A 27,292-nucleotide genomic window follows, 5' to 3' on the forward strand; every position below is an offset into this window, starting at 1 on the left:
AAGTATATACATTTTATTGTATTTATTTTATTTTTTTTTTTTTTTTTAGAAAATAACCAATCATTTCACTTGATAAGACCCTTATTCGTCGGATGGGATCATTTAATGCCCTTTGAAGCCGCATTTAAACTACGTTTTGGAAGTTAAAACTCACGGGCACCACTGAAGTCCACTATATGGAGAGAAATCCTGAAATGTTTTCCACAAAAAACATAATTTCTTTATGACTGAAGAAAGAAAGAGATAAACATCTTGGATAACAAGGGGGTGAGTAAATTATCTGTAAATTTTTGTTCTGGAAGTGAACTTCTCCTTTAAAGGCATAGTTCATCCAATAATGAAAATAAAATTTGCTATTAATTTATGCACTTTCAGGCTTTCCAGCATGAAGGTGATTTTTTTCTTTAGTAGAACAGTAAAGCAGATTTTTAGCTGAAACCGTGTTTTTTGTTGATTCCTAACATAAAAGTCAAAGACTACTGTCACTTTGAGAAAAAGAAGTAAAAGAAGCATATCAAGAAGTACAAAATTAATAGCCATAGTTCCTGATGATTTGTTGAGGTCTTATGAAGCAAAATGATCAATTTGTGCAAGAAACTGAACATTATTTACAACATTACTAGCTGTAATCCAGAGCCTCAGACAAACAGTCTGGAATGATGTTCGGTTCACAAACGATTCATTCTTTTGGACAGGTTTTTTTTTAATGAACTTGATGAGCAAGTTCAACAAAGTGGACTAAAATGTCTGAAAGAGTTCACAGCTCGAGCAGCACAGATCTACAAGTTAATCAGAATTCAGTTTCAGACGTCTGACAATCACTACGACTAAAAATAATAGAGCAAGATAGTGACATATCTGATCCTATGATGAATGAACTGATTGAGCGTTCCAGTTCCACTAACAGTCACTGAACTGAGGAAACAGTTTGATGAAGACCGATGAGCCGCTGATATGTGCATGCATGAACGGAACGCTTGAATGAAGGGGAGAAATGAACGTGTTCATGGTTTGTCATTGTTTATGAAAAAGGTGAGTTGATTAAGACCAAGGATGCTTTCAACTACAGAAAAAAAATCTTTACTATTCTACCAGAAGTAAAAATTCATTGTCATCTGGGATGACCTGCAAATTTTAATTTATGGGGAACTATCCCTTTAATGCATTTATACATGCTTTGCTGCAAATTAAAAAAGCAAGCTACTCATTGAGGATGCTCATACTTGAGTTTTGTCCTTTAAAAATGTTAAAAGTGAAAAAGAGAAACAGTTCTCTTTGTAGTCACATTACCATAGCTGTAGTTATTACAGTCTGAAGGCAGCATATATTCCCTCCATTGTAAACATTTTTGTATTGCATGTCTTTAGTCCTCTAGTAAAATATTTGTCCGTTGTATGCCTGTATGATTGCTGAATGACAATAAAGTTAATCTTGACTTATGTCATTGACATTCTGCTTCTCGAGGTCCTTTATATTAATTAGCATGTTTCACAGCATTTTGGTTGGATAGTCTAGCTGCTCTTATATATTGTATATATTATAAAATGTTAAAATACTATTATTATAAAAAGTGCTAGAAGTCTTAGACTTACTTACAAGTAGACAATGTTACATCTGTGATTAACGCAAATCCTTACTAAAAATGTCAGAATTGCTAAATCAGTCGGTAGTTATTAATGCAGCTAGTAATTGATTTAAATAGCTAAATGTTTTCAGACAAAGTTAACTTTATGGCAATCTAGTGACTTATGTTTAATTACACATTTTGCACAGCAAATTCTGGGCATCAGCACAGGGCTGTCAAATGATTAATCACATCCAAAAAAAAAAAAAGTTTGTTTACATACTATATGTGTGTTTACTGGGTATATTTATTATGTATAAATACACACACATACATGTGTATTTATACATAGTGTGTCTGCGTGTGTATTTATATATACGTAATAAATATACACAGTACACAAATATAAAAATATATATATATTTTAAAAAAAACAACTTTATTTTGACGGATATACAGGTGCTGGTCATATAATTAGAATATCTTCAAAAATTTGATTTATTTCACTAATTCCATTCAAGAAGTGAAACTTGTATAATGTATACATTCATTCCACACAGACTGATATATTTCAAGTGTTTATTTCTTTTCATTTTGATGATTATAACTGACAACTAATGAAAACCCCAAATTCAGTATCTCAGAAAATTCGAATATTACTTAAGACCAACACAAAGAAAGAATTTTTAGAAATCTTGGCCAACTGAAAAGTATGAGCATGTACAGCACTCAATACTTAGTTGGGGCTCCTTTTGGCTGAATTACTGCAGCAATGCGGCGTGGCATGGAGTCGATCAGTCTGTGGCACTGCTCAGGTGTTATGAGAGCCCAGGTTGCTCTGATAGTGGCCTTCAGCTCTTCTGCATTGTTGGGTCTGGCATATTGCATCTTCCTCTTCACAATACCCCATAGATATTCTATGGGGTTAAGGTCAGGCGAGTTTAAGAACAGGGATACCATGGTCCTTAAACCAGGTACTGGTAGCTTTGCAGGTGCCAAGTCCTGTTGGAAAATGAAATCTGCATCTCCATAAAGTTGGTCAGCAGCAGGAAGCATGAAGTGCTCTAAAACGTCCTGGTATACAGCTGCGTTGACCTTGGACCTCAGAAAACACAGTGGACAGACACCAGCAGATGACATGACACCCCAAACCATCACTGACCGTGGAAACTTTACACTGGACCTCAAGCAACGTGGATTCTGTGCCTCTCCTCTCTTCCTCCAGACTCTGGGACCCTGATTTCCAAAGGAAATGCAAAATTTACTTTCATCAGAGAACATAACTTTCGACCACTCAGCAGCAGTCCAGTCCCTTTTGTCTTTCGCCCAGGTGAGACGCTTCTGAAGCTCTGTTGTTCAAGAGCGGCTTGACACAAGGAATGCGACAGCTGAAACCCATGTCTTGCAGACGTCTGTGCGTAGTGGTTCTTGAAGCACTGACTCCAGCTGCAGTCCACTCTTTGTGAATCTCCCCCCACATTTTTGAATGGGTTTTGTTTCACAATTCTCTCCAGGGTGCGGTTATCCCTATTGCTTGTACACTTTTTTCTACCACATCTTTTCCTTCCCTTCGCCTCTCTATTAATGTGCTTGGACACAGAGCTCTGTGAACAGCCAGCCTCTTTTGCAATGACCTTTTGTGTCTTGCCCTCCTTGTGCAAGGTGTCAGTGGTCGTCTTCCCCATGATTGTGTAGCCTACAGAACCAGACTGAGAGACCATTTAAAGGCCTTTGCAGGTGTTTTGAGTTAATTAGCTGATTAGAGTGTGGCACCAGGTGTCTTCAATACTGAACCTTTTCACAATATTCTAAGATACTGAATTTGGGGTTTTCATTAGTTGTCAGTTATAATCATCAAAATGAAAAGAAATAAACACTTGAAATATATCAGTCTGTGTGGAATGAATGTATACATTATACAAGTTTCACTTCTTGAATGGAATTAGTGAAATAAATCAACTTTTTGAAGATATTCTAATTATATGACCAGCACCTGTATGACATTGTAGTTACTTCGCCAATAAATCAATAAGAAATTGCCAATATATAATATCCTTAAGATGATGTTTAAAAGGTCCTAAAAAAAAGATTTTTTTGTTTTGTTTTGTTTTTTTTGCGCTAGTTGACGTCGTGATGTCATAACGTCGGCGTCGGGACTCCGCAGTCTGTCGTTTGTTATTAAGCGGAGGAAAAGTGTTTGTTTTGCGATTTGTTTTGTCAAGATTTAACGTCTATACAACTTTTAGCAAGATTCAGAGTTGTTTAAACAAATGTATTCCGACATCATGGAACTATAACAGATATTTTTTTGGTAATAAAAAAAAATGAATGTCGCTCAAATAAATTAGTGTTATAGTGTAAATCGCGTCAACACATGAGGTACAACAGTGATTTACTTTGCTTTTCTTTTTCTTTCTAACGATTTTTCCTTTCAAAAAACTTCTAGACAAGCAGCAAAACTCCACAGATGTCGCAGCAGAGATCTGTGACATGGATGTGAAGATGGGGTTTATTAAAGACATGAGTGATCCAGAGCCATGCAGAGTCAAAGAGGAAGTTACAGGGGAACTAACAAGTTGGTGCCATACATGATTCTTCAGTAGCTGTTTGTTAGGAAGTTCACAGTAGATTGTTTGATTTACTTACATATATGCATTTGAGAGCCACACCTGGTAAAAATAACTGGTGGACAGTAGAGGAACACCTTGTTTTGTCTTTCTATAAAGGTGTGACCTCATGTGAAAATTAATTTTTTCTTTAAAGTTGTGCGCTTGTGTGGCCATGTTGGTATGACTGCTAGCAAACACACCACAGATTTATTCTATTTATAAAAACTGAGAGGATAATGGGATATTACTATCATTATTATTATTATTATTATTATTATTATTATTTCTAAATTAGTCGTGTGAATCTTCTGGTATACAGTGAATCGATTTGATTCACGATTCAGTTCAGTTTTATAAACTTGAAATAAAATTTACAAGAATTAAAAAAAAAAGTGCAAATGATGTATTTTCTTGACATTCATGCTGATCTATTAGCCAGTCCTTATTGTTGAGCCCGTGCTTGCGTTTTTAAGCCTTGTCATTTTAAACATTCAAGCACAATCGACTTAACTGTGTGTATTTGACCATTTATGTCAAAAGTATTCAAATAAACACAGTCGGTTAAATGAATGTGACCAATTGGGAGATCGTTAAGCCTTAAAGTAACAGGCATATAAACCTGCTGCTGTCCTTAATATTAATCAACAACAAAAGAAAAAGAGAGAATGACTCACTGCTCTTGACTTTGGTAGCTATAAAAATAGTCTGTGTAAAATAAATTTACATACAATATTGTGTTTCATTTTATTTCTGGTCATAAACCTTCATGAAACATTTAAAGCAGTTTATTTAATTTGCATCTTTGATCTATTGCATATATTAATTACTGTGTTCTCATTTTATTACTGGCTGGTTATTTGTTTTCAGTAAGCTTGACAACTTTTACATTTGCAATTGCAAAAAAACTTCAGTGGTATTTATACTAATAACATTATTTCAAGCAAAATAATCATAGTATATACTGTTATTGTGAAATTAAACGACTCATAAGATTTAGGTCATGTTGTCCAGCTCTACCAACCCTAGTTGACCCAAAAATGAAAATTCTGGCAACCAACCATGGTTTCAGTACTGTGGAAGTCAATGGCTACCATCAGTTGTTTGGTTACCAACAGTCTTTAAAATACTCTTCAAAATACTTTAAAATATTCTTCTGTGCTCAACAGAAGAAAGAAACTCGTACAGGTTTGGAATAACATTGTCATTTTTGGGTGAACTATACCTTTAAGCTGGTGCTTAAATAGACTTGGTGATTGGTTCTTGAGCTCTGATCTGATCTGATTGAAGGTAGCATTTGACCAGAAAAGTTTGAGGACCACTTTCTTGTTTCACCTTTCTTGAACCATGTTTAAAAGCTGAATGTTAATTGCAGGTCTGACGGAAGTGAAAGTGGAAAGGCAAGATCTGAATGAAGTTAAAGACGAGCACAATTTTCAGACACTTGAATCTAAAGAAAACTTTCAGTCTGAAAAGCTCCCACAAAAAGGACACATTAAAAATCATGCCGGAAAGAAGCTTTTAAAATGCAATCAGTGTGGAAAGAGTTTCAGTCATAAAGGACACTTTAATATTCACATGAGGAGTCACACTGGAGAAAAGCCCTTCGCATGTCCTCAGTGCGGAAAGAGCTTTATTCAACGAACACTTAAGGATTCACACCGGAGAGAAGCCTTTCACATGCATTTACTGTGGAAAGGGTTTCACACAGAAAGCAAGGCTCTCTTGGCACATGAGAATCCACACTAAAGAAAGCCATTTAACTTGCTATCGGTGTGGAGAAAGTTTCACACAGCAAGAAAAGTGTCACATGAAAATCCACACTAAAAAGAATCCGTTCACATGTCATAATTCGTGGAAAGAGTTTTGTTCATAAAGGACATTTTAACAATCACCTGAGAATCCACTCTGGAGAGAAGCCGTATGTGTGTGATCAGTGTGGAAAGAGTTTCATTTATAAAGGACAACTTAATGAACACTTACGAGTTCACACTGGAGAAAAGCCTTTCATGTGCACTCAGTGTGGAAAGTGTTTCACACAAAAAGGAAACCTTAGGAGTCACACAAGAACTCACACTAAGAGAAGACTTGAGCCTAATAACACACCGAAAATGACCCTAAACGAAATATGTACAAACCCTTTAGACTGCAGATAAATGCACAACCTGTCTGTTTTTTTTCTCTCTCTACTGCTGTCACTACATCCACGGTTTTGTTTTTTTGCCACAGCGCCTTTGGTTTGCTAATGAGACAAACATATTTTACGACACTTTTTTTATGAAGCTTTATGGAATATTTTGTGTGAAGCTTGTTGTTGATGCACATTGTTATTGATATATAAGTGAGACGTTGTATAAACAGTAAACAGTGGTGTCAGATTTTTTCTCTTTGCATTTAAATTATGTTTTCAGTACATTGAAACAGGGGCTGTCAACAGATTAAAGTAATAGTGATTAATTAAACCGTTTTTTGTTTGTTTGTTTGTTTTGTACTGTAGTTAATGCGTCCACAGGAGAATAATATCTGATTTTTAGAAAAAAAAAAAAAAAAAAAAGACATATGCAAGAGCAAGAAACTCATACAGGTTTGTAACAACATGAAGGTGAGTAAATAATGACAGAATTGTACTTTTTGGATGAACTATCCCTTTATTAAAAAGGCAAACACTTAATCATTTAACATCAGAAAATATTTACTTTTTACTTTTCACTTTATTTATGAGTCCAATTCACTAAAAATGTACAAACATACAGTATGTTTATGTTTGACATCAATCCATTGTTGTCCTTGTTGCTTTTGGTCTTTGGCCTTGTTTACACCTGCACCTGGTCAGAGTTAGGATTGTGTTATTTCAGGGAGTTAAATGAACTTTGTTTTTTTCATTGTAATCATAGATGTTTTAAAGGAACCGTATGTAAGAAATTTATTTCAGTTAATCATAAAATGGCCCTGACATGTCACTAGACATTAAGAAATCACGTTCATTTCAAATACTTATATCACTGACAACAGTGGTCCGGCCAGGATATTGTCATTTAAAAGTGAAAGTTGCAGCCCTCAACTGATGTTGATGTTGTCATGTTGTGTTTTGGTCTGAGGCGCCACCCTCCAGCTATCTACCAATCAGGAAGTCAGTAGAGTTTCTCATCCGGGTTGCCAGCTCTTCTCCAGTTACAGCTGCAGCTACGAACGTGTAGGATAAAACATGTATAAAGTTACTAAACCTAAAAGACCTCGTTATGAATCCGAAGTACGTCGTGACAAAGTCCGAAATAAAACAAGGATTTGTATAGGAGATGCCTTTGACAGATGGAGACGGCTGAAAACGGAGAAGAATTTTAAGACAGATGCCAACGTTGCTAATTTTCCACGGTCGCCCGTGCTAAATGCATTCATAAAAAGCTTTATACCGCACCACTAGCACGGTATGAAAACAATCTATGTTCCGACTGAAATGTGGTATTACAGTACATCTTTACGAAATATTTGGCTAAGCGCCTTTAGTAAATTTTTGCGACACATAATTACTTCGCAAAACATCTCTCGTGAAGCATAAACATAAGTAACAGAAGAAAAAACTTATTGTGTAGGACTCGTCACTTGCCATTGGAAGCTCCTTGTAGCAGCCTACGTTCCTGCGGAATCCTGCAGCTTAGCTGGCAACCTCCAGTCAGGGGAGAGAGGGGGAGGGGATACGCCGTTCTACAGTATTTTGAAAGTGATTGCAGTACCAGTTTTGGCCACAATCCTTTAAGTGCAATTATTTTATTTGCAAAATGTTTATAGTACGCCTGTAGTACCTAAATTTGATATACTTTTCATGACTTTACTCATTTATGTCACTAAGGACAGACTACATTACATTTAAAAAAGTTTTATTAATTCGAGCTTAATACAAATAAATAATTAATACATTTTAAATTCTCTTTAAATGGCTTTTTCTATAGAGGACTACTCATTGATTTTATTATTATTATTAATTTAATTTGTTTCAATTTCAATAGCTTTTCAAATATGTTGCAGGGAGTTATTGGACAACTGAGCTCTTGATATTTATATGAAACAAATTATTGCTGCAATATTTTGTATATTGTCGCCTGAATATTCACATTTATTGACATCATCATCATCATTTGGACTAAAATTACTTTTTAAAAATATATAGACAGTTGTGGACATTAAAAAAAAATTATCAACTGGCTTAAGAAGTGATGTCATTAGCCTGAGGTCTTTTATTTTGCCTCGTGTAACAGCTGTGACGTCATGACGCCGGCGCTCCTGCCTCAGCTGACAGCAGAAAGGTTCTTGTTTCGAGCCTTTCAGCGTTTAAGGTGTTTAAAACGTTCAGTATTGTTTGAAGTTGTTTTAAACAAATGCATTCTACATGATACTATTACGTAGATCATTTTGCGTAGGTTGTTAGTGTGACATGAATGTGTCGAGCGTGATAATGTAAGGGTTTGTGTGCTGATAGTTGGTCTCTAGTAAATGTTGCCAAAATGAGCGAGTGTTTGTTTCTGTCTAAAGCGCGTCCACACGTGAGGAATAGAGTGATTTACTATGCTCTCTGTTTCTTTCTATTAACTATTTCAGTAATCTTAAATGTGACACAGAGCTCTAGAAGTAGAAGAGAAATCTTCATGCCATGGAGTTTCTTAAAGAGGAGCCTGAAGTATCAACTCATCCAGAACCGTGCAGAGTGAAAGATGAAGAGATTGAGAAAGAAACAGGTTGGTATTCAAAACAGTGGTTATTAGGTTATTAGTTACTATGGTTATTAGTTCTCCTAATGTGTCTTAGGACAGGAAAAGAGCCAACTACTTAAAGATTATTTAATGCACCAAATGTAACTTGGAAATATGGTAGTACATGTATGTGCAGCTTATTTGGAAAGAGGGGGAAAAACAACAACAACAACTAATGTGCCTGAAGACCAATTATCCGTTTGTAAACATTCGGGATGTTTGCAGAAATGGCCTTTACAGCTAGAGAATTACAAGGATACGGCACAAAATACCTAGATTTAAAAAGAGTATAGATTTTATTGATTAGATGTCATTTTCAAAATGTTATTCACATATTACAACAGCTTGTCACCCAGCGATAAACACTGTTACTCAACGAAATTGACGTTAGATAGTGGGATAGTCTTACAGATCCGAAACGGGGATGACGTTTTTTATGGGCGGTTCAAGTGGCAGTCCATGCAGCCATGGAATAAAAAGGTCAATTTGATTTTATATTTCAAAATTCTGACTTTATTTTGCGCAATTCCGATATTATATCCCACAACTCTATAAGAAAAACAACTCGTCATTCTCTTTTTTCCCTCGGCTCAGAGTTTATATCCCACACTACTGCTTTTCCCCTCCGAATTAACAAACTCACTACTAGGGCTGCACGATTTGGGAAAATTTTCATATTGCGATTATTGAGGTCAATATTGTGATAAGCGATTGCGATTATAATAAATGATATTGTGAGTCAACTTGATGGGTTGAAAATGCACACACAGATTAGTGATAATGCGGAAATGTGTATTTGTAACACTAGAAATGGTTTTACCAAATGAAATAGCATCTGCATTAATGTAAACTTATTTTCTCAACAGTATAGCTAAATTAAATAAAATAAAAACAAACACATTTTCACAAAAATATGATATTTTAAAGATTTGGCCCAAACAAACGGACATTTATGAAGAATGTAACATGTAAGAATGTAAGAATGTGTGAACTCTTTTGAAAAGGAAACTGGATATGTTTTTGGTCGGATCACAAGTGGACAATGGAGACACAGTTGTTTACACCTGGCATTTTAATCCGTCTCTTCTGTCCACTTTCGACCACTTCTGATCACATTCCTGCATTTACATACATTACCAACTCAACTGACTGGCGGCTCTCCTGTATGATTTTATGTGATTCTCTTCAGACATTAGAACTGTACATGAATTATGAGCTTCTAGAACGTTTGACCTCCTAACTGAAGATCTTTTTTACAAATATAAATAAAAACAGTATAAATAAAAATAGTCTAAACAAAAAATAGCTGTATTAAGTGCAAACAATAGTGCAGCCATAATCAAAGTAGGCTGATAAAAAAAGTGGTCTCTATTTGCAAAGTGCAAATTTTTCAAGCATGATACAGTTATAGACAACTACACAACCTATTATAGGATACATACAAATAACAACATATATATGTTATGTAGCCTAATTTGCGCGCACTGTGGAACCGCTCTCTAAAAGCGCGTATTAAAATTGCTTTTGAAGGCGCGTGCGCGTTTTACTTTCGGTTTCGTTTTAAGGATCGTGCGAATTCTCAGCGGCGCTGAGCGTGCTTTCTACAATACGAGACATTCATTTAACAAACGAATTTGAAAGTGAGGGGGACACAAACGGGATTTTGAAAAGTGGATGTGGTCAAAAGTGGACAAGCTGAAAACGTTTTACACCTGTACTTAGCATTGTCCACTTGTGATCAGATCGACCCATCAGAAAACGCATGTTAATACCAGGTGAAACACAGTACCTGCACAGTACCTCTCTCTGGTCAATAGCAGTAATCTCAAATCCAAAATATCGCCATATTTTTTTTTTTTTTTTTTTTTTTGGCTACCAGATCAGTGTCGATCTCCTCGGCATCCATCCACGCTGCGCACACAAGTGAACACGCACGCACACGCGCACGCCACACGTGCACTGCCTATACTGAGAGACTGTCAGATTTCTTGTTTTAATCTTTTTTTTTGTTTGTTTGTTTGTTTGTTTGTGTTGTTAGTGGTATGGAAAATCAGCAAACTGTCTCAGAAAGTAGGTGTTCTCAAGTCCGCACTTTAATATAATTGCAACATTTTGCCGTCCTATAATCGCACAGGCTGACATCGCGATCGCGATTGCGATACGATTAATCGTGCAGCACTACTCACTAGTTTTATTAAATCGAGTTATAAAGTCCGAATTAGGAGATATAAACTTGCATTTGTGAGAAACAAAAATCAGAACTGTGAGATGAAATAAAAAAAATAAATAAAAAAAAAGTTAATAGTAATAGGTTTAAATAATATGTCATGCTGTAACTGTAGGGCTAATACAATACATCCCCTATGAAAAGCATATGTGAATATTATGTAGACCTATTGTTTAAATCAAATGTATGCTTTAAAAGTAGAGTAATCATAGCAGTTTTCATCCATATTATGTCCGTTTAAACGTCTGCGTTTAGCTTCAAATGGCGTCTTTGAGTACAGTATTGTATAAAAATTATTTGCATTCCGATTTTGACATCAAAAGGCACAAAAATGTATTTTTTCTCTTATTCCATGGAGTTTACCCGTTTAACTCCACTGGCTACCAGTGTTTTTCTGCAACCACTTGCGTGCGCAGCTGCAAATGACGTCACTGTGAGGTCTACTCGAAACTGGTCTATAAAAATGCTTTTACTATATTTATTATACTTGAACAATGAATTGGAGTGACATAATAAGCATACTTACTTCTTGATTATTATATCTAAAATCAATTTTGGCAACCAAAATATTTTAAAATAAATACTCTCTCAAAAGTCTTCTTGACATCAAAATGAAAGTCTGGTTAAACGATAAACTATTATGATAGAAATATATTACCTCTTGAAGTAAAAATAATAAGAATAGTAAGAATAAGTTGTAATAATAATAATAAAATGCCTCTTTATTATTTTGTTATTATTTTGTGAACTGGTTCTTTCAGACCACGCGTTTCAATAAACTGCTTTTTTTCAGTGAGCTGGGTCTTTTATGATCCAGTAAGTCATAAAATAAGTATTTAAGTCATAATAAGCCAAAATGCATCAAAAATGACCACAGCGTTGTCTGTCAGCAGTAGAAGATGTGACGTTGTTGACAATGTCAATAACATGAAAACAAACACAAGTTACATGACGTCTTTTGCTGTCTATTTTTAATTGGGCTTCTCTGTTTTGTAAGTCTTGTTTCACTTTTCTTAAATAATTTTTAACAATCGAATGTTATTTGTAGGCCTGACGGAAGTGAAAGAGGAAAGTCAAGATCTGAATGAAGTTGAGGACAACCGCAGTTTTCAGACACTTGAAACTGGAGAAGACTCCCAGTCTGAAAATCTCTCACAAAAAGGACACGATAAAAATCATGCCGGAAAGAAGCTTTTAACATGCAATCAGTGTGGGAAGACTTTCAGTCATAAAGGACACCTTAACCTTCACATGAGGAGTCACACTGGAGAAAAGCCCTTCATGTGTCCTCAGTGCGGAAAGAGGTTTATTCATGTGGGACATCTTAAAGAACACATAAGGATTCACACCGGAGAGAAGCCTTTCACATGCACTCAGTGTGGAAAGGGTTTCACACAGAAAGCAAGCCTGTCGTGGCACATGATAATTCACACTAAAGAAAGCCATTTAACTTGCTGTGAGTGTGGAAAAAGTTTCACACATCAAGAAAAACTGAAGTATCACATGAAAATCCACACTAAAACGAATCCGTTCACATGTCATCATTGCGGAAAGAGTTTTGTTCATAAAGGACACTTTAACGATCACCTGAGAATCCACTCTGGAGAAAAGCCGTTCACGTGCCCTCACTGTGGAAAGAGTTTCAGTCATAAAGGATCATTTAACGTTCACCTCAGAATCCACTCTGGAGAGAAGCCGCATACGTGTGATCAGTGTGGAAGGAGTTTCATTCATAAAGGACTTCTTAATGATCACTTAAGAGTTCACACTGGAGAGAGGCCGTTCACGTGCCCTCAGTGTGGAAAGAGTTTCAGACATAAAGGACACTTTAATGTTCACCTGAGAATTCACTCTGGAGAAAAAACATAGTCGTGTGATCAGTGTGAAAAGTTTTTCATTTATAGAGGACACCTTAATGATCACTTAAGAGTTTATACTGGAGAAAAGTCTTTCGTGTGCACTCAGTGTGGACAGAGTTTTAAGTGGCACATTAAAAATATCACACTAAAGAAGGACATTTCATATGCCGGAAAAGTGAAAAGAACGTCACACGAGAAGCCTAAAACATTCCCTAAATGTGGAAAGCATTTCAAATATCAAGAGCACCTTAAGAATCGTATAAAAGCTCACACTGAAGAAAAGCCTTGAGCCTGATAACACTGAAAATGACTCGCAAACTCTGGCCTCAGGCAAAATATAGGAATGGGGCCCTATACATTTGCACACATTTACCTAAATCAACCTTGAGCTTCCTTTTGTTGTGATGTTTGCTGCTGCACAATGGTGCCCCATAGTTGTGTCCAGTGTTTCTACATTTTCCATGTACATGTTATAATGGCTTTCTTTCATGTTGTAGACCATTGTAATAGCAGGTGATTTACAGATGATATACATGTATTTACAAAAACAAAATAAATTCGAAAATGATAAACCTCACAATTGAGTCTTTAAACCATTTTTTTTTTTAAAGAAAAGGGATGAGTCAGAAGTATGAATTATATTACCAGTAATTTAAAATGAGTTATGTGGGTGGATTTTTGCATTGGTCTGAACAAGAACTGCTGGATTATTGAAAATGCACATTCATTCTCTGCCAGCAGGAGGCGCTTTTGGAATGTCAGAAATTTAGCTTTTGCCCCAGTAATGGCTGTAAACGAAGCTGCGCTCCCCTCATAAATGTTAATTTATCAGATAAAATGCCAAATGCATTTAAACAATAAAAATATAATAAGCGTTGCTGCTTAATATTTAATTACAGTTTCAAATGCATGATTTTTTCATTTGCTACAAGCAGGATACAAACGAAGCATTTTCAACGCAGACGGTTGTTGTGGTAATTAAAGCTTAATGCGCATCTGGTATATGAAAAGCATTTTAGAGGGCCCTTGGCTTTTGGGGGCCCAAGACGGTTGCTGTAAATTATTCTAAATTAAATATAAACAAACTCTTCTTAATTGCACATAATCTGTTTTTTTTTTTTTTTTTTTTTTTTTTTTTTTTTTTTTTGCTAACGAGACAAACATATTAAGGCACATTTTTTTTTACAAAGCTTCATGGAATGTTTTCTCTAAAGATGCATATATGAATATTGTTATTGATATATAAGTGAAACATATAAATAAAACAGAGGTGATATCTTTTTCTCTGTGCATTTAAACCTTTGAAACAAGGGCTGTCAACAGGTTAAAATAATAGTCATTAACATTTTTTTTTTTTTTTTTTTTTTTTTTTTACTGTAGTTAATGCATCCACAGTAGAAAACTATCCGTTTCTTTTTTAAGAGAAAAATACATATACAAAAGTTGGGTTATGAAACAATTACGTTGAATCACACAGAGTAAGTTATGTGTATGTTTTATGTGTATTTATTTTACACAATTATTGTGCTACTATTCTGTTGCACTCTGTGTAGTTTGCATGCGTGACAGCTGAATGGATATATTTGCATGACTTTCTAACATGTGCAGATGAAGAGTATACCTGTGACACGTCAGTTACGCACTGAGGAAAACCTAACATCTCAAATGCATTAAACAGCACAAATATATTCACTGTTTGCCATGGTGGATCGATTTGATCCATGATCGACATGAAGGGCTGCTTAAGAATAAGTGTGCACATCAAATTATCCTGACTCCTGAATCTGGATTGAATTAGTGAGACTGTGTGAATTTAAATGGTCATTTATAGAACTGCTTTAGCCCCGATTGATTTGTTAGATTATTTCAATTCAGGTGTTAGAATTTAATCCCTGCTTCGTGTCTTTCATGAAACAGGCCTCAGCCTGTGTTATTTCGGGGTAATTTTAGTCTAAATGGTGATGCTGATGTCAATAAATGTGAATATCCAAGTGATAATGTCAGAAATATTACAGCAATAAGTTCATAAATACCAGGAATAATAAATATCAAGAGCTCATCAGAGAGTCCATTAACTCTCTATTATTCTTTGCTACAGCACAATGAAAACATGCACAACCAAAAACTAGGGAAGCTGTGATTTTTGAAAAACTATTTTCGTAAAAAAAAAAAAAAAAAATCACAGTCTTCTAGCCATTCATTAATTATTTATTTGTATTAAGCTCCCATAGTTTACAAGTATGAATAAATAAAAACATAAAGGAGTCAGTGAAAATATCAAATCAGTTTGTGGTACAATTTAACAAATGTAACTATTTAAAATGTAATTTAGTCTGTTCTGAGTGTCAAATGAGTAAAGTATTTAAAAACTGAGGTGCATTTTAAACGTGTATGATTACAGTAACAAATTTCATGATGGTAAAGCAGGTTCAGTTTTCACAACAACAAAATCTGGACAGTTCTGGACATTAAAAAAGATGATCAGCTGGCTTAAGATTTTATTTACAGAAAGTGCGGTCCTTTACCAAATTTAGAAGTGGTGTCGTTAGCCAAGGGACTTTTATTTTGCCTCGTGTAACTCATGTGACGTCATCACGCCGGCGCCGCGAAGAGGATTTTGTTGGAGCGATTCAGCGTTTAAGGTGTGTAAAACGTTCTGCATGGTTTGAAGTTGTTTTAAACAAATGTATTCTACATGGTATTATTACTTAAATCACTTTGGCAGGTTGGTAATGTGACATGAATGTATTCAGCGTGATAATGTAATGCTTTGTGTGCTGATAGCAAAGACTATCCACCTTTTTCCTATTTCAACGCGAAAGTAAGTTTATGGGTGAGACTTCCGGTTTATTATCAGCTATAGGGAAATAATGAGAAGAATAACAAGATGCAGTAAGCGATAAAACTTTGCACTACAAACCAGTGTGCTCATAATTAAGATAATACATTAAAATAACATGGTAAGACCATGTACCAATTTGCAATAGCAAGCAGGTTAAACAGCTGTTTTGTACAGCTAAAAATAGCTAGATGTGGATGAGACCGGAAGTCAGACCCATAACATTTACAAACGGCTGCGCCAGCTCTTATGGGAAAAAAAAAGGTGGATAGAATACCCAAAATGTGTCACTCGTATAGTTGTGAATGGGGAAAAATATAACACTTATATGGCTGCTCAATCAAAGAAAACCCCACCTCGTGAATAAAAGGGCCAATTGCTACTCAGTAAAATCATCACGTCACTGCAGCTACTGTCATGTCAGCGTTTTGAGACACACGTTTAGGACTGCGAATGTGCACTGACTGGTCTAGCCTAAAAAATAAGCCTTTTTCGACACTATTTGAGCAAAAGAAAAAGCATTTATGAGACCGCTGTTGTCAGACTTAATTGTTGAAATGTGCGAGTGTTTTTGTCTCTGTAAAGCACATCCACAGTGATTTACTTTGCTTTCTGGTATCTATTCCAGTCATCTTAAATGTGACAGAGAACTCTTAGAAAGAAATAGAAGAGAACCTTCATGTCATGGATGTGCTCGTGGAGTTTATTAAAGAGGAGCCTGAAGACTCGACTGATCGAGAACCCTGCAGAGTGAAAGATGAAGAAATTGAGGAAGAAACAGGTTAGTAGTCAATATCGGTACCGGTTTCCCGATTTGGTTGCGATTATCGTGTCATTCGATCATTCGTTTATCACAGTTATTTCAAATGTATTTTGTTCATTTCTATTCAATTATATAACAGCCTACTTTTTAAAATAATAATTACAAAGCAAATATAAAGTAATGAGGGGGGAAAAGACAGTTACAAGTAATTAAGTACCCAAAAGTGTACAGATAATCATAGATATGGGTTGTTCTTTTTTCCTCAGCATTATCGCTGTTTGATTATTGATGAGTTGATTAATTGATGAGTTCACAGACAGTGGCAGCTTTAATAGGCTCTATTTACACTAATGCACAAATCTGTTTCGACATATCGGATGTTTTGTCCTGTTCTGAAAACATAACTGACTGTTTACACATCAATTTCGTACCATAGAAGTATTGAGAGATGCAAGCGCATTTAACTGCAGCCATGATTGAGCTTCAGGACAACAAGCACAAAGTGCACGTAAAAGCCTGTTAGTAAATGACAGTATATGAAATCAGTATTAACTAAATTAATTTGTACTACGGAGGTGGCACAGAAGAACACAAAAGTATTTTCATATGTTTAATAGGGCTGGGCAATATATCGAATATTAGCGATAATATCGCAATAATTTTGATGACGATGTAAAATTTTAAAATATCGTGAATATCGAATATTTTCAAATTCAAGCATACTTTCCCAATATTGCATCCCCTTACATATTACCCCGCAAGCGATGTAAGTGCGGTTGCCAGATATCAAGAGTTCAAATTCCTGAATCAGAGCTTTTCAGATACATTTTCTCAAATATCCAATTGTGTGTGCAGGGAGTGGAGGCTAAAGCTGCTTTGCAGGGCATGGAAGTGCCAGCGGTAAGAGTAATACATCATTTGGAAATGTAAAGGGTTTACTTTTATTTGTGTGCACACCCACAATATCAATAAAAGGGTGCTTTTATAAAATAAAGAGAACAAACATGATGCGCTTTGTGTTGTCTCAAAAGGAGCGCTTCACAAACATGAACCGAAACTCAGCGAATACATCCCTCAGAGACATGATGAATATATCTATAGAAAGCTTTAAATTATTACTTAACGAAATAAAACAAACTCTTTCATTATGTAATGTGCATTTCTCTCTAAAGGCACGTCCAAAGAGGAGATGGCGAGTCAGGATCGGCAACCTCATCCTTGCAACAATAGAAAACACTAGTTTATTAATAATTCAAATATCTCCTTACAATTTTCCCCAGACACATTCATGGTAATTACTTTTGCAGGTGCTTGTTTGTGTAAGTTTTGTTACAGCTCTGCTGTTTGTTTTTAATGTTTTTATGAATCTCTGTATTGATCATATCATCGTATTATTTACTGCCATGCGAGCCACAAATTAAAGCTTGGCGAGCTGCGCAATTAGTAACACTGGAATAGACAAACATAGGCGTTTGCAATTTGGAATTACTGTCAGGAATTTCACTGTTCTTAGGTAAAAACTTGCAAAAATACTTATTCCAGTTTAATTATTTCCCCCAGATGCACAGTGTAAATTGTGAATTGCATGCACTAAGAAAGTTGACAGAATGCACTTTCTGTACTTGTTTTGCACTACTTCACTTACATACACGTTCATGCAATAAAACTAAACACTAAACATTTTGTATTTACTTTGTAACAGTAGCTGTTTTATCTAAATTGTTTTTGTTGTTTTTTAATGGGGGCAAAAGAAAATCATGTTTTTTTATTATTTAAAAGCAAATGCAAACATATCGAGATATATATCGAATATCATCAAAAATTTGACAATATCGCAATATCATATTTTTTTTTATATATCGCCCAGCCCTAATGTTTAATGAGGCTTGGAGGTAGCATTAGTGCAATGAAAAAAAATTCATAAATTCATGTTGAGATTAATGTTTTAAATATACAATTTTGAATCAAGTATCTTTTCAGTTATTTAAATCATTTAATTTTTCTATTAAATGATTTAAATAACTGAAAAGATACTTTAAAAATTAAACTAAAATTGCTAGTAGGTGGCGACAAGTCACTTATTTAATTACTGAATCATTCATTCATTTGATTTGTTCAAATGGCTGATTCATTCAGGAATAAAGCAACTGACTGTCTTTATGAATAGGAAATTGAATCACTGGCTCATTAGATTTGTTTAAAAACGCACGTTCATTCATAAATGAAACAGCACTGTGTTTGAATGGAGATGGGCAGCGGCTCAGTTGTGACTTGTTTCAAACTATTTCTGACTATGAAATCAGAGCAAAATCATTCAATAGTGTTATAGTCAGACAATGGAAGTCACTTGATATTAACTTGATAATCTAATTGACAAACTCCCTTAAAATCATTAAAAGAACCTTTGAACCTTTGAAAAAACCTTTGAAGCTCCCCTCAACACAAACATAAATATGCTGATGGGGTCAGTCGCACTGGAGCTCCAAAAACATTGTTATAGTTGCACGCAGTAGTTTTGGCAAATGCAACCGAAATGTCTCACTGTAGAGCCCTGGATCAGATACACTGCTATTTTGGCTCATTTCCAGTTGGAGTGACTGCCAGGCATCTGAAAGTGGGTGTGATTGGGTAACTTGTAGATTTGTGCTGCTCAAGCCTTCAGATGCTTCAATAAGATTATGGTGAATGAGCTGCTCTATCAGCAGCATCCACAACTGAATGAAGGTGGATTGTATTAAATGGATCAAACAAAAACGTTGTTTATTAGACAAAAGGCATCTAAAATGACCACAACATTGTCTGTCAGCAGTAGAAGATGTGATGTTGTTGACAATGTCTGAATTAACGTTTAGTACACTAAAGATAACATAAAACAAACACAAGTTAATTAATGTCTTCTGCTGTTTCTTGAACAATTTTTTAACAATTGAATGTTAATTGTAGGCCTGACAGAAGTGAAAGAGGAAAGTCAAGACTTGAATGAAGTTGAAGAAAACCGCAGTTTTCAGACACTTGAAACTGAAGAAAACTGTCAGTCTGAAAATCTCTCACAAAAAGGACACGATAAAAATCATGCCGGAAAGACGCTTTTAACATGCAATCAGTGTGGGAAGACTTTCAGTCATAAAGGACACTTTAATATTCACATGAGGAGTCACACTGGAGAGAGTCTCTACATATGCCCTCAATGTCAAAAGACCTTTATTCACAGAAGACGTCTTAAAGAACACTTAAGGATTCACACCGGAGAGAAGCCTTTCACATGCACTCAGTGTGGAAAGTGTTTCACACGTAAATCAAGCCTGTCGTGGCACATGAAAATCCACACTAAAAAGATTCTGTTTACATGCCATCAGTGTGGAAAGAGTTTCATTCATAAAGGACACTTTAACGATCACTTGAAAGTTCACACTGGAGAGAAACCGTTCACTTGCCCTCAGTGTGGAAAGAGTTACAGTCATAAAGGACACTTTAATGATCACTTAAGAGTTCACACTGGAGAAAAGCCGTTTGAATGCCCTCACTGTGGAAAGAGTTTTGGTCATAAAGGATCCTTTAATGTTCACCTGAGAATCCATTCTGGAGAGAAGCCGTATGTGTGTGATCAGTGTGGAAAGGGTTTCATTTATAGAGGACACTTTAAAGATCACTTAAGAATTCACACTGGAGAGAAGCCGTTCACATGTCATCTGTGTGGAAAGAGCTTCGGTCATAAAGGATCCTTTAATATTCACCTGAGAATCCACTCTGGAGAGAAGCCGTATGTGTGTGATCAGTGTGGAAAGAGTTTCACTCATAGAGGACACTTTAAAGATCACTTAAGAATTCACACTGGAGAAAAGCCTTTCGTGTGCACTCAGTGTGGACAGTGTTTCACACATAAAGGAAGCCTCAAGTGGCACAATAAAAAAAATCACACTGAAGATGAAAGACGCTTTAAGCGTCACACAAGAAGCCTAAAACTTGCCCTCAATGTGAAAAGGGTTTCAAACGTGAAGGACACCTTAAGCCTTGAGCCTATAACACACTGAAAATGACTCTAAATGAAACGTGAACAAAGATTTCTGTCACTACAACCAAGGGTTTTCTTCTTTACCACAGTGCCTTTGGATTGCTAATGAGATAAATATCAAGGCGCTTGAAAGATTTAAATGGAAATGCAATATTTTCTGTAAAACAGCACTTAAGCAGTATGTATTGTTATTTATTATAAAAGTGAAGAATTATATGAATAAAACAGGTGGCAGATACATCTTTTTCTCTTTGCATTTAATTTATTTTTATTTAATTAAAACAAGAGCTGTCAGCAGATTAAAATAATACTGATTGATTTAACAGATTTTTTTTGTACTGTAAATAACGTATCCACAGGCAAGTGCAAGAGCAGAAAACTCATTTGTAACAACATTAAGGTGAGTAAATAATGACAGAATTTTAATTTTTGGATGAACTATCCCTTTATTAAAAAGGCAAACACTTTAAAACTTAATCATTTAACATCAGAAAATCTTTACTTTTTACTTCTAACTTTATTTCAAACTCATGAGTCCATTTCAATAAAAACATACATTTATGTTTAACATTCATCCATTGTTGTCCTTGTTGCTTTTGGTCTTTGGCATTGTTTACACCTGGACCTGGTATTAAAATATGTTTTTTAGTGAAATGAATCCGATCACAATTGATCAGCTGCAACAGTTTGAGTTAGGACTGTGCTATTTCAGGGAGTTTATTCCATATTTTTGTAACAAGACTTAATGTAAAAAAGAATAATGATATTTTCATTAAAAAAAGAGCAATGAACAATCATTGATGAAAAAAAGCAATTTAATCTGTAAGAATTTGTAATATATAAGCTCTTATAGTGTACTAACATAAATAAAAAAACATAAGAGAGGATATAAAAATAAATAATTTACTTTTACAATTTTAAGGTAATTTTGTGAATATGAGTTTCATAATTAAATAGGTAAAGTCATGAAAATTGTATTAAATATAGGTATACTTTAATTTACATTTATTAAAAAACATTTTCAAATAAAACTAAATTTCCAATGTATTTTATATTATGATTACAAAAGTAACGAATTGCGTAATGTTAAAGCAGGATCAGTTTTTAAAACAAGAAATCTGGACATTAAACAATGATCAACTGATTTTCTTTACAAAAAAGTGCGGTTCATTTGGATACGATGCCGTTAGCATGACGTCTTTTATTTTGACTCGCGTAACAGCTGTGACGTCATGTCGCAGACGCCGGGACTCCGCCCTCTGCTGTTATTCGACAGAGGAGAGGTTTTTGTTTAGAGTCATTCAGCGTTTAAGGTATGTAAAATGGCTATTATTTTTTAAAGTTATTTTCAACTAATGTATTCCATATGGTACTAATGTTGTATTGGTTGTTAATGTAAAATGAATGTATTCAGCGTGATAATGTAACGCTCTGTGTGCTGACAGTAAATGGCGCCAAAATGTGTGTGTTTTTTTTTTCTCCAGTGCAAAGTGCGCCCACACATGAGAAACAGAGTGATTTACTTTGCTCTCTATTTCTTTCTGTTAATCATTTCAGTCTTCTCAAAAGTTTTTGAGTAAAGTGGAAGAGAAATCTTCATGTCATGGAGTTTATTAAAAAGGAGCCTGAAGACTCGAGTGATCCAGGACCCTGCAGAGTGAAAGATGAAGAAATTGAGGAACAAATAGGTTGGTTTTTAAAACAATACAATTAAATGTAGTTATTACTTTTACTTAAAAATTGTTTGATGCACCAAAGATAACTTGAAAGGAAACATAGTAAATACATGTATTTGCAGGTGTGTATTTCACATCTTGCCCAGTGCTCATATTAAAGGCAGTGAGATTAAAAAATGAATGTAACCGTGTAGGCTATGCTATATATTATGTGCAAGAAAACGGTTAAATCCCATTACATTCTAAAATTGCAAGATTACAATCTAAAAACAAAAAATAATGCATTTTAAAGCAGAAGATAAATTCACTGAATTAAACCTAAAAATAAAACAAAAGCACAGATTAATTGTATTAGGCTATTTTTATGACCCCATTACAGTCAATTTACTTGTAGGTTTAAAGGGAAGCCTGGGTATTAAGACTTGTATGGCTTAATATAGTGAAAATTACATTTCTCTAAGGAAATTTGTTTTAGTAGAAAACCCCTGAAAGATTTACTTTATTTATAAAATCCACATGGTTATATACATATTTTGGACTATGGGGTCACCATTATTTTGATTACGTAGAATGGTTGCACTCTGTGAGCTACTGCCACTGAGCTATGCTATATATACACTACCGTTCAAAAGTTTGGGGTCAGTACATTTTTATTTTTTTTTTTTTTTTTTTTTAAGAAATTAATACTTTTATTCACCAAGGATGTATTAAGTTAATAATTAAAAGTTTATTAAAAGTTAATAATAAATAATTTACATTGTTATAAAATATTTATATTTTGAATAAACACTGTACTTTTTGAACTTGTTATTCATGAAAGAATCCTGAAAAAAAAAAAATCACAGGTTCCAAAAAATATTTGGCAGCACAACTGTTGATATTATCCAACATCGATCATTCTAATAATAAATCTGCATATTAGAATGATTTCTGAAGGATCATGTGACACTTAAGACTGAAGTAACAGCTGATAAAAATTCAGCTTTTCATCACAGGAATAAATTCTATTTTAAAGTATGTTAAAATAAAATACATTATTTTATATTGTAAAAACAGTTTGCAATATTACTGTTTTTTTTTCTATATTTTTAATCAAATAAATGCAGCCTTGATGAGCATAAGAGACTTCTTTAAAGACTATAATTAATTGGTGTATATATATATTTATATATATATATATATATATATAAAACAATGTGGACTTTTTTAAATAACGGATAATTTAGTCACAATTATTGTTCTTAAAAAAAAAAAAAAAAAAAACATGCGATGGCGCGTGTTCACTGAAGTCTGTGATGTTTAGCTGACAAACGCATACAGAAAGGCAAATGGAATTATTTACCAAAAACAAAGCAGCTGTGCTGTTGTTTCTGAACAGAATTTTACATATTTCAAACAGCCATTCAGATTTTTGTATTCACAGCAATGAATACTTAAATATTTAGACTTTTATTTTAATATTAGGCTATTTATTTTCTTTTTTTACATTTTAATTTGGACTACAACATGCCCTTGACATTGTTTGGAAATGTTTTGCGTCTTTATTGATCTGTCACACTTTACTTTAAGGCTTCATTAGTTAAGTCCACTTCAAAGTTAAAAAAAAGACGGGAGCATTGAGGGATTGGAGCATTTTTAATTCCAAAGTGATGCACCAGAGAGATGCATTTAACTTTAAAATGAACACAAATTTATTCCTTGGGGGTAGAAATCTGTATCATACAATATATTTCTAAAAAAATCTGTCATTTTCACAGTATATCTTTTTTTTTTTTCTAGTGGCTTACAAATACAAATTTAACATCAAAAATGGTGATAATCAAATCAATTTATAAAATGGTTTAGTTAAAGCAATACTTTTTGAAAGATTCAATTAATTTTTTTGGCACATTCATTAAATATTGTGATTTTGATTTATTGTCCATGTTACTGATTTGACATAAACTTTTTTTTTTTTTTGAAAACGTATCTAAAATGACCATAGCATCTGTAGTGTTAAAGAATTGATGGTGTTGATAATGACAGAATGAACTTTTAGCATATCCCATGAAAAACACAAAAGTTACTTGATGTCTTTTGCTGTCTAAAATTTCCACCTGATTTTTTTGACAATTTTTTGTTTTCCCCTTTCTGATATTTCTCAATTTATTGTTAATTGTAGGCCTGACGGAAATGAAAGAGGAAAGTCAATACCTGAATGAAACTGAGGACGACCACCATTTCCAGACACCTGAAAATTTTATAGCTGAAGCAAAACCTTTAAATGACTGTCAATCTGAAAATCCTTCACAAACAGGACGCCTTAAAGATCACATTAAAAATCATACCAGAAAGAGGCCTTTCACATGCCATCAGTGTGGGAAGAGTTTCAAACATAAAGGACGCCTTACTATTCACGCAAGAGTTCACAATGGAGAAAAGCCTTTCACGTGCCATCTATGTGGAAAGAGTTTCAAACACAAGGGGCATCTTACTGTCCACACAAGAATTCACACCGGAGAGAAGCCTTTTACATGCCATTCATGTGGAAAGAGTTTCGCAAATAGAGGGCAGCTTACTGTCCACAAAAAAATCCACTCTGAAGAAAGACCTTTAACTTGCCTTCAGTGTGGAAAGAGTTTCACAAATAAAGAAAACCTCAAGTGTCATATGAAAATCCACGCTGGAGAGAAGCTTTTCTCGTGCTATGACTGCGGAATGAGTTTCACTAGTGAACTAACTCTTCTGAGTCACGTGAAAACTCATTCTCGAGAGAGGACTTTCCAGTGCCGTCAGTGTGAAAAGAGTTTCAGTCATAAAGGACATCTTAATATTCACATGAGGAGTCACACTGGAGAAAAGCCCTTCATGTGCCCTGAGTGTGGAAAGAGGTTTATTCATAGAGGACATCTTAATGATCACTTAAGGATTCACACCGGAGAGAAGCCTTTCGTTTGCTCGCGTTGCGGAAAGTGTTTCACACATCAAGCGAGTCTCTCGTGGCACATGAGAACTCACCCCGAAGAAACTGTCAAGTGTCACGTGAGAATGCACCCGGAGGAGAATCCGTTCACATGCCATCAATGCGGAAAGAGTTTCCTTCATAAAGGACATCTTAATGATCACTTAAGAGTTCATACTGGAGAGAAGCCGTATACATGTCATGTGTGTGGGAAGAGCTTCAGTCATAAAGGATACTTTAATGTTCATGTAAGAATTCACACTGGAGAGAAGCCGTTTGCGTGCCATCAGTGTGGAAAGAGTTTCACACACAAAGGAAGCCTGAAGTGGCATATGAGAATTCACACTGAAGGACTTTTCACTTGCGATGACTGTGGGAAGAGTTTTGCGTATAAAAGAAAACTGCAGATTCACAGAAGAATTCACACCGCGGAGAATCCTTCAACTTGCCTTCAGTGTGGAAAAAGTTTCACATGTGCCAAAAAGTTTAAGTGTCACATGAAAACTCACTCTAAAGACAATCCCTACACATGCGATCAATGTGGGAAGTGTTTCACTCAAAAAGGACATCTAAACGATCACATGAGGACTCACACTGGAGAGAAGCCCTTCACGTGCCATCTGTGCGGAAAGAGCTTCAGTCAGAGAGGAACCTTTAATATTCACCTGAGAGTTCACACTGGAGAAAGGCCGTACAAATGCCATCAGTGTGGACAGAGTTTCAGGAAGAAAGGAACCTTGAATATTCACCTGAGATCGCACGCTGCCATCAAGCTTGCGTGCCATCAAAGCGCACAGAGTCTCGTTCAGAAAGCGCACCTTAATGATAACGTAAAAATTCACATCGTAGACAGGCCGTTCACATGCCACGTCTGCGGAAAGCATTTCATTCATAGAGGACACCTTAACGATCACCTGAGAATTCACACTGGAGAGAAGCCGCACGTGTGCCAACAGTGTGGCAAGCGTTTCACCCATAAAGGAAGCCTTACGTGGCACATGAGGACTCACACTGAAGAGGAACTTTTCACAAGCTGTCAAATTAAGGAGAAATTTACGAATAATGTCGACATTGAGAGTCAGATAAAAATTCACAAAGTAGAGAAGCCTTACGCGTGCCAACATTGTGGAAAGCGTTTCACCCATAAAGGAAGCCTTACGTGGCACGTGAGAACTCACGCAGACGAGGAGCTTTTCACATGTCGACAGATTGATAAAAAATGTACAAATAATGTAGATGCTGATAGTCAGGTAAAAGTTCACTCTGGGGAGAAGCCTTACTCGTGTCCTTTGTGTGAAAAGAGTTTCAGTCGTCAAGCAATCCTTCAGGGTCATGTAGAAACTCACTTTGAAGAGAGCGCTTAAAGGTGCTGTATGGAATAGCATAGTATGTGTGCAGACATTTAGGAAACATGTGAATTCAAAAACAATGCTACAGACAGTTTCTTTGAAATTTGTGTTTCATGTTGGAATCTGTTTTTGTTTGGGTCTGTGTCATTCTACCCACTGCCAGTTTACCCAATAGTATTTCGACACCCCGGGTTGGCAGCAAACAAACTGGGTCAGAGATTGCAGATTCCACGAACCTAAAAAAGCCTCGGCATCCAACTAAAAAGCTCAATGACCACAGGCATATTAGAACGCGGATACAGTGTAAGGCTCATCACCTTAATTAATTGGTGTTTATTCCTCTTTCGTGTCTTCAATCTGACAACCTGTGTGAACATCGGGTTTGAGAAGGAGAGGGTGGGAGAAACAATATTTTGAATTTGGACTGTGGTACCCATTTCAACCAGTTGTCAATATCACATGCTGCACCTTCAAACATATGCTCATTGTGGAAAGAAACCACTTAGAACTACACACAAACTTGGGAGAAACCAGGAATTTTTTTCTTTACTACTTCCACCTTATGAAGGACTTGCTTCTGGCTTGCTCACTGTGGGTCTAATAATGAATACATAAAGACATTTTTTATGATGCTCTGAATGGAACCGCTCAGTAGTGACCTATGGTAGATATCTCTTCAGTTTTCTCTGTAAAGCTTTGAAGCAATGTACA

The 27,292-nt window shown here is 35.3% G+C and overlaps 2 protein-coding genes and 1 pseudogene across 2 annotated transcripts; all 3 read left to right on the forward strand.

The window, feature by feature from the left end:
• The first annotated feature begins 4,026 nt into the window (after positions 1-4,026).
• On the forward strand, positions 4,027-6,512 carry LOC127173683 (gastrula zinc finger protein XlCGF8.2DB-like; annotated as a pseudogene).
• A 1,911-nt stretch (positions 6,513-8,423) lies between these two features.
• Positions 8,424-13,569, forward strand: LOC127173642 (gastrula zinc finger protein XlCGF8.2DB-like). Its single transcript, XM_051123552.1, has 3 exons — positions 8,424-8,501; positions 8,764-8,900; positions 12,191-13,569. The coding sequence occupies exons 2-3, from the start codon at positions 8,816-8,818 to the stop codon at positions 13,009-13,011; spliced, it is 906 nt and encodes a 301-aa protein (XP_050979509.1). The 5' UTR covers positions 8,424-8,501; positions 8,764-8,815; the 3' UTR covers positions 13,012-13,569.
• Positions 13,570-15,563: 1,994 nt separating this feature from the next.
• LOC127176404 (zinc finger protein 585A) lies at positions 15,564-27,079 on the forward strand. The gene is made up of 4 exons (XM_051128070.1): positions 15,564-15,643; positions 16,469-16,621; positions 19,547-20,632; positions 24,453-27,079. Exons 2-4 carry the CDS (start codon positions 16,525-16,527, stop codon positions 26,594-26,596), a joined length of 3,327 nt encoding a protein of 1,108 aa, XP_050984027.1. The 5' UTR covers positions 15,564-15,643; positions 16,469-16,524; the 3' UTR covers positions 26,597-27,079.
• The last annotated feature ends 213 nt before the right edge of the window (positions 27,080-27,292 follow it).

Source organism: Labeo rohita, chromosome 2 (genome assembly GCF_022985175.1).
Source record: "Labeo rohita strain BAU-BD-2019 chromosome 2, IGBB_LRoh.1.0, whole genome shotgun sequence".
In the NCBI taxonomy this organism is placed as follows: Eukaryota; Metazoa; Chordata; class Actinopteri; order Cypriniformes; family Cyprinidae; genus Labeo; species Labeo rohita.

Excerpts from the sequence above, each read along its gene's own strand:
- LOC127173642 (XM_051123552.1), top strand. The coding sequence starts at position 8,816 with ATGGAGTTTCTTAAAGAGGAGCCTGAAGTATCAACTCATCCAGAACCG. Across the intron at positions 8,901-12,190 it reads AGAGATTGAGAAAGAAACAG|GCCTGACGGAAGTGAAAGAG; the intron begins GTTGGTATTCAA and ends TGTTATTTGTAG.
- LOC127176404 (XM_051128070.1), top strand. The coding sequence starts at position 16,525 with ATGGATGTGCTCGTGGAGTTTATTAAAGAGGAGCCTGAAGACTCGACT. Across the intron at positions 16,622-19,546 it reads AGAAATTGAGGAAGAAACAG|GCCTGACAGAAGTGAAAGAG; the intron begins GTTAGTAGTCAA and ends TGTTAATTGTAG. Across the intron at positions 20,633-24,452 it reads CCTTGAGCCTATAACACACT|GCCTGACGGAAATGAAAGAG; the intron begins GAAAATGACTCT and ends TGTTAATTGTAG.